The sequence below is a fragment of the Neovison vison genome, chromosome 8, assembly GCF_020171115.1.
Source record: "Neovison vison isolate M4711 chromosome 8, ASM_NN_V1, whole genome shotgun sequence".
NCBI classification, from domain to species: domain Eukaryota; kingdom Metazoa; phylum Chordata; class Mammalia; order Carnivora; family Mustelidae; genus Neogale; species Neogale vison.
Window position 1 is genome coordinate 13,803,443 of NC_058098.1, and position 7,877 is coordinate 13,811,319.

Consider the following 7,877-nt stretch of genomic DNA (forward strand, 5'->3'; position numbering starts at 1 on the left):
GGAAAGGATGGGGAGTCTGGAACCCCATCTAGGTGTGCCCTTCCTCGCTGAGCCATCCGTCCTGCAGGGTGGAGGCCTGGGGGCACAGCAGAAGGCTCCCGGAGGAGGTAGCCTACTGGCAGTGAGAGAGCACTGAGATGCTGGGGTGGAGTGTCTGCTTCCAGATAGGGACCGGCTTTCCAACAGCCCAGAGGTGTACCTGCCAGGCGATGACTGCGGCAGAGTGTGCAAGCAGGGACCTCACACTTATTAAGCGCCAGCTGTTTGCAGTGCCAGATGCATGGGAAGGTAACACGAGCCTTGTGGACCTTTCCCTCCACACCAGTAGAGCCCAGCGGCTGACCAGTCCACTTTGGGGCAAGACTGTTGGCTATAAATTATGTCTCTACTTAATTCTCTGGTTCTCAGTTTTCTGCACTGAAGAGTGGAAATAGCAATACCTACCACAAACGGTTGTTGGAAATAAGCATTCAGGGAATTCAAATAGAGCTGTTGAGAAGCATGTCTGATACTGGCCAAGTTTGCCATAAATGTTAACTGTTATTATCATTTCTCTCTTTTCAAAGGAGGAAACTGATGGGGTCACCTCCTCAAGGTCACACAGGTAAGGAGGGACAGAGCTAACGACAGAAAGCCAGCTAGAGGGGGGACCAGAGCCATTATGCTTGAAAGAGCGGAGGTCCAATGATCTTCTGTGCGTTCCCACTGCTCAGAGTTGGGGATCAGGCTCCTCTTGGGGCACACAACTGTGGAAGCGGAGGGTAAGGGGAAGCCAAGCAGAGTTCTAGCCCTGACTCTACCACTAATAAGCAGGAGGGCTTTTCTGAGCCTCAGTTTCTTTCTCTGTAAAATGGGAACATTTTCCCTTCCTGCTCTCAGGATCACAGATTAACTGCTTGGAAAAGGCTCTTTCCTCCCACACTTCCACCCACCCCTGCCTGCCGGAGGCGATGAGACACTTGCCTCAGGGGGCAGGGCAAAGCCACCAGGAGGGCTTAATTAGGGGCCAAAAAGCAGAAGCAACAGGGTTTTCCCCAAGTTCTAGAGAATACAGTTTGCCTCACTTCCTCTCCACCTGCCAGCACTGCTCGAGCCTGCCTGCTCTGATCCAGATCCACGGCCATTCAGGAAACATGAGGGACCTGTGGGAGACAGCTGAGCACCTCGCCAGGACCGGGTAGGTCTGCAGACCCCGGACCCTGGGACCACAGGCAAGAAAGCAGTCAGGGGTCAGGCACCATGGGTATGAGCCTAGCCTCAAACTCTGCCATTCCCCAGCTGTGTGACCTTGGGTAAACCCCACCTCTTTGAGCCTCAGTTTCTCCATCTGTGAATGAGAGTAGTCACAATGCCTACAAGATAGTTGAATTGAGGGACACCTGGGTGGCTCAGTCATTAAGCATCTGCCTTCAGCTCGGGTCACGATCCCAAGGTCTGGGGACCGAGCCCCACATCAGGCTCCCTGCTCTGCAGGGGAGGCCACTTCTCCCTCTCCCTCTGCCTGCCGCTCCCCCTGCTTGTGCTCTCTCTCTCTCTCTAACAAATATATAAAATCTTAAAAAAAAAAAAAAGAATTGAATGAGAAAATGCACACACAGGGCTAGCCATCATGTTGGGTTCAGAGTAAGCACTCAGCAGATGGCAGCGGCTTTCCCTGTCATTCCCAACACTCCCCCAAGCCTTGGCCTCCGGTATGGCTTACAGATGGCTTCCCTTCCCCTATCCGTTATATTCTTTGCTATTCTTTTAACAACTACCGTGTCCCAAATACTCATTATACAATAGGTGGAGGTTTCCGTCCTAAACAAAAATGCCCTCAGGGGCCAGAAAGGCCATAATTCATCATCTCTGACCACAAATGGGTCCTTGGTGCTGCCCAGCTCGGATGACATTGCCCTGGTTCATTAACTCTCCCAACCTCCTGCACAACTGTTTTCCAACCTCTCCTCCCTCTTCAAGGTTCTACTGCGTCCGCCAGCTCGCTCTCCCATCTGCTGACCTCGCTTTCCCACCGCCCTGAGCAAACAGAAGCCATCCTACCACAGTCTACAAGTGTTTAGGGAGCTACATGCCGGACTCTCTTCCAGGCACTTGAACTACATCAGTGAGCAAAAGAGACCACGTCCCTCCCCTCAAGGTATTGATGCTTTCGTGACAGATAACCGCTGACCTGCTCCTCATTCTGTCCCAGACACAGAGCGACCCACCGAGGGGCTTCTTCTATTCCCTCCTGTTACAGACAGGAGTTACATGTCTTACAGAAGTAAGAAAACTGAGGCACAGAGAGATTAAGCAACTTGACCAAGGTCGCACAGATGGTGAGCGGTGAAGCAGAGATTTGAACCCAGGCGGTCTGGAGGCCGTGCCTTCACCACGGTTCTGTCGTGCGTCAGAAGAACTGAGACGTAGGCACCCACATTTTGCCCGTCACACCCCTCCCCTTTTGCGCTGCCCATCTTACCCGCTGCCACTGCCTGAAACATTACTCCAGGGGGCCTCCCCTTCATCCACGTCCCCTTCTTGATTGGCTTTCCCACCTGCAAACTTAGGGTCCTACCCGACCAGCGGCCATGGCACCCTGTCTGCACACCTTTACTGCAAACGTGACTTGGCTCATTCATGTTTCACATTCTACTCCTTCCAATCTCTCCCAGTCCCCCTCTAGTTAGGTTTTGGCCCGAGGTGCCACCAAGCTGCCCTTGGGCAGTCCCCAGGGGACCTCCCCGTGGGTAAATCCAATAGTCATTTCTTGGTCCTCAGCTCGTTCACCTTCAGCAGCCTTTGACATACGTGGCCGCTCCCCTCTTGCTGCAACATTGTACTGGCCCGCCTTCCCCAGCCTCCTTCTTGCCTCCCAGCCTGGGGCGAGGGCTCTGCCCTCCAGTGTCTCTCCTCCCTGCCAACACAGCGTCCCAAGGAGTCTCCTCCTGCCCCGTGGCTTTAACGTCATCTATAAATCAATGATTTTACATGTCATTTATTTCCCATCTCGGATGACACCTGGGATTCAGTGGCGCACGCACCAAACCTCAAGGTCATCCTTGACCACCCACGTCCTCTCACTCCCGCAGCCAATCAGACTGCCCGTCGTGTTGGCTCCTCCCACAGAACGTATCCAGAACCCAACCTCTTCTCACTGATTGCTCTGCCATCCATCTTTCACGCAGGCTCTAGGAGGACAGGGACTCTCATTCCAATTCGTTCCTGTTTCTCCAATGGTGACGATATAGTAGTTGTTTAATAAATACAAGGACAACAGAGTAGAAAAGTTCCTGAGTGTTCAGCAGATCCACTCCCCACGCTTCCGAATCAGAGAGGAGACCCAGGTCCGCAGAGAAGGAATGTCCAGGGTCACACAGGAAGCCAGCCAAGACTGTGAATTCAGGGGAAACGGTGTCTCTCTCTCTCTCTCCCAAATTTTGTCTCTTTCTTTTTCTCCCTCATCTGTACTTCTCTCTCTCTCCACAATTCTTTCATTCTCCGGGGCGAGGCGCCCTCCCAAACCTGGAAATATGGTCACAGGCAGCCCGGACATCCATCCTCACATCCCCCGGAACTGGGCTCTTCCCTAATGAGCCCAGGGAGGCTGATCCTGGGGCAGCCTCTGACTAGCTCAGCTTGGGTCCTGTGGGTTTGGGGTGAGCTGCTGGGTCTGACCCATGGGGGAAAAGTGCCAACCACTGGGGCTCAAGCAGCCCATTAGCAAAGGAAGGGATTTGAGGATCAGGGGCATTGAGCCAACATCCAACCCCTCACCCTCCTGAAAGTGCCCCCCCCCATCTCCTTGTGTGCAGGTGCAAGTCCTGGCACTTGCTGCTCTCCAAGGCCCTCCACCCCCTGCAGGCCGCCTGGGTCGCCTTCGCTCAGCCGGTCCCAACCACCTGTGGCCACCTGCTGACCCAGCTCCTGCTGTGCAGTTCCCTGGCTGTCGCTGCCGCGGGTCTGACCCACCACTGGCTGGTGTCCTCGCTGCTTTACCCTCCAGGACCCTCCGCCACAGTGGCCATCGTCTGGGGCCTCCTGGTCTTCCTAGTGCTGGGCCTGGTGCCCCCGGCCCGCTGCCTGTTTGCACTCAGCATCCCTACCCTGGGCACGGAGCAGGGCCGCCGCCTGCTCCTCTCCTGGAGCACAGCCACCCTGGGTGTCGCTGTGGTGCCCAACGTCTTAGCCAACATGGGTGCAGCGGGCCAGGTGCTGAGATGCGTCACCGAGGGCTCCCTGGAGAGTCTGCTCAATACCACTCGCCAGCTTCACGCAGCGTCCGGGGCTCTGGGCCCTGCCAGGCACGCAGGCAGACGCGGCTTGACCCTGCAGGCCCAGGGCAACGGCTCCGAGTTCCGGCTTCATATGCTCAGGGTCACCCGGCAGGTGCTGGAGGACTTCTCCGGCCTGGAGTCCCTGGCCCGGGCAGCCGTGCTCGGAACCCAGCAGGTGGTCGCTGGGCTCTTTATGCTGGGCCTCCTAGTGGACTCGGGCTGGTATCTCCATCGCTACCTGACCGATCTACGGTTTGACAACATCTACGTGACCCGGCAGCTGGCTTGGCAGCTGGCGGAGACCCAGGCTGCGAACTTGGTGGCCTCCCCACCAGCCTGGCTGCTCTGGGCCGCCCGGCCGAGGCTGTCCCAGGGGGAGCTGCTGAGTTGTCTCCTGAGGCTGGGGCTGCTCTCGCTGTTCCTGATGGTCACAGCTGTGATGGTGGCCACAGACCACGTGGCCTTTCTGCTGGCTCAGGCGGCCGTGGACTGGGCTCAGAAGCTGCCTGCCGTGCCCATCACGCTCACGGTCAAGTATGATGTAAGTTCAGTGCCAGGACCCGTGCCAGGAGTAGAGTCATTTCCTTGTAGGAAGGGGCGGGGTGTGTTAACCGCTTGATTTGCAATTTAATATTAATTGCCTCCAAGTCCCAGTCCTTGGAGAAGCTAGGGGAACCCTGGGGCATTGGCAGACAGACTCCTTTCGTTCCCAGTACTGCTCAGTGCAGTGGGTCCCATTCTCACCCCTATGGCAGATGAGGACCCAGATACCCAATGGCTTGGAAACAATTTGACCCCCCAGGTTGCTCTTTTCCTGAGTGGCAAGGTGGTCCTAGCTTCATTTTTCCCACTTGTATGAACCTCCTCAGCCTGCCGGCTTATTGTGAGTCTTAACATGTGGTCCCCTGTGAAAGCACCCACGAGAGGTCCAGTCACTTCACCACGCTGAACAACTCGCGGCTGAATGCATCAGAGGGGAGGAGGGCTTACGAAAGATCTAGATCAGGAGTTTGCCAACTGTGGCCCCTGCGCCAAACCCCGCCGGCTTCCTGGTTTCGTAAACTGAGTTTTCTTAGAACACAGCCCTGTCTTTTGTTTACATAGAGGCCCGTGGCTGTGCCAGAGAAGTTGACGGAAGCTGATAGTTGTATCAGGGACTGTATGATCTCTGAAGTGAAACGTATTCTTCAACTTTTAAGTTCGTTTCTTTTTTCTGATTTTAAAAGAAAATAAAATACTTCCATGAGCCCCCTTGAGCGGAGCCAGGCGGAGAAGCAGGCCCTGGCCAGAACCAAGGATCCAAGCAAAAAGGTCTGGCTCCAAAGTCTGAATGGTCAACCTCTGACCTCCCGGCCTCCCCATACCTGCTACTGTATACCCCAAGGGAAGAGCAGAACCTAATTCTTAGAAGCAGGATATTGGGACCTGCCTTGGCTGGGACAGAACCCCTGGCCTGGCCACTTTAGGCTGCCCATCTTTTCAGTGAGGCATTCTGGGCTCAACCTCAGAGGAGCGTGCATATTTGATGAGAAAGACATCTGAAGTATTTGCTAAGGGCTTAGCAAAGAGAAAATACCCACAGCACCCATTTGTTTTCTCTAAAGTGTTCTGTTCCGAATGTGATAATAAAAATAGCATTTGCACCGTGCTTTTTATTTGCCAGAAAGTCTGCTTCAGGTTCCTCATGTCGTTTGCTGCTCATGAATGCCCAGGAGGCCAGAGCCTGGGCTACTTCTGTGCCTGTTTTGCAGAGGGGGCAGGCGGCCACAGGGGGTGGGGGGCAGGGAATGGCTACAGTGTCCGTCTGTTGACCTGGCCTTTTTCTCCTCTTTGAAGGCCACATACACAGTCCTGGATTTCGTCTTCTTCCTCTTCAACCAGCCACCTCCGGAGAGCCCCTACCTCTCCGCTCACAGCTCCTTCCAGTGGGAGCTCCGCTTCACCTCCCCGGGCTGTCCGCTGCTGCCCGCCCAGAGCCCCCACACTACTGCCTGTCTGACTGCCGGGGCCCTGCAGCTGGCGGCTGGAGCCACCGTCCTGCTGGAGACCTATGCCCGGCGCCTGCGGCACACCATCGCCGCCTCCTTCTTCTCCGCCCAGGAGGCAAGGAGGGTCCGCCACCTGCACACCCGGCTCCAGCGCAGATATGAGAGGCAGGGAGGCCAGCGACCGCCCCTGGGGCCTCCCTCCTGCTCTCGGACCCCGGTCTACCAGCATGAACCCAGCTTGGATAGACAGGCAGACCACACGCTGGCCACTGGAAGGAACCAAGAGCACGCGGCAGAGGGTTGAGAGTCTGGAAGCCGCACAGACCTTGGTCCTCCTGCTGCCTTCTGTGTGACCTCGGGTAGATGACTTCACCTCTCTGAGCCCCCGTTTCTACACCTGCATAGTGACTGACCTAATAACCACCCACGTGACCTACTTTCCATGTGCAGCTGTGGAAAGGAAGGAATGTAATACTGGGCACAGCAGGCTTGAAGAAGCAGTAAAGGCCTCTGCACAGTGAAGACCAGCAAGTGCAGAGACAGCCCGAGGTTCCTCCCTCCCTCCAGGAAGCTGGGGGTCAGCCTGGGCTCTCTTCTGCATACACTGCTTTCCCTAGTGTATGGAAACTTTACTTAGTGAATGTATCTAAATGCTCCTGGAACTTACTCATACATCCCCCGAATCCTCTTACATTTAGCCGTCTAAAATTTTCTTGATTTTATAAACGGAGTATTTATTAAATCCTAAATTCGATTATGTTACTCTTTTGTTTCAAATTCCGCTGGGGCTTTCCCATCCAGGGTTGCCAAGGATTAGCAAATAAAAATACATGACACCTGATTCCATTTGAATTTCAGATAAATAATAAATACGGATTTAGTCTAAGTATACCCTTGGGACATTCTTATACTAAACAAACTTATTCTAAACCTGTATTTGTCACTTATCTGAAGTTCAAATGGGACAAAGCCATCCATATTTTATCCAGCAACTGCCTCCCCATCAAAATTCTAGTAAAACCACAGCTCTCTGCCCTGTGGGCTTGGTATTCCCTGTTGTCCCCTCCAGATCATTCTCTACCCTTCTCTAGCCTGGGAATTCTTACCTCCATGAACTGTATCACCCTGGCTCCCCTGGCCTCTGAGTTCGAGTTGGGCTCAGCCAATGGGAGGTACTGGCTGGCGATCCAAAGTGCGAGAGGAGGGGCGCCTGGGTGGCTCAGTTGTTTAGGCCACTGCCTTCGGCTTAGGTCATGATCTCAAGGTCCTGGGATTGAGTCCCGTATAGGGCTCTTTGCTTGGCAGGGAGCCTGCTTCTCCCTCTGCCAGCTGTGCCTGCCCCTCCCCCTGCTTGTGTGCGTGTTCTCTCTCTCTCTCTCTCTCTGAGAGAGAGAAATAAAGAAAATCTTCAAAGTGGGAGAGGAGAGAGATGTCAGGACATTTGCTCCTGCAGCCCCTCTGGGCTACTTGGCAGAGGCCACCCTCCATCATGGGCAACCACAGCTGCTGTCTGGCTGGGTGCCCCGCCCCCCACGGTGGCTGTAGATGCCCCTGGGTTCTGGAACGGTACAGCTTCCACAGGTGCTCGTCTCTGAGATCCTCACCTCCTTCCCTTTACCAAGCCTCCACCTCT

General features: G+C 54.8%; 1 protein-coding gene across 1 annotated transcript; it reads left to right on the plus strand.

The window, feature by feature from the left end:
• Nucleotides 1–1,040: 1,040 nt before the first annotated feature.
• LOC122915545 (osteoclast stimulatory transmembrane protein) lies at nt 1,041–6,548 on the plus strand. The gene is given in 5 exon segments (XM_044262297.1): nt 1,041–1,177; nt 1,960–1,987; nt 1,989–2,137; nt 3,795–4,797; nt 6,093–6,548. Coding segments are annotated over 5 exon segments (1,680 nt in total). The 5' UTR covers nt 1,041–1,133.
• The last annotated feature ends 1,329 nt before the right edge of the window (nt 6,549–7,877 follow it).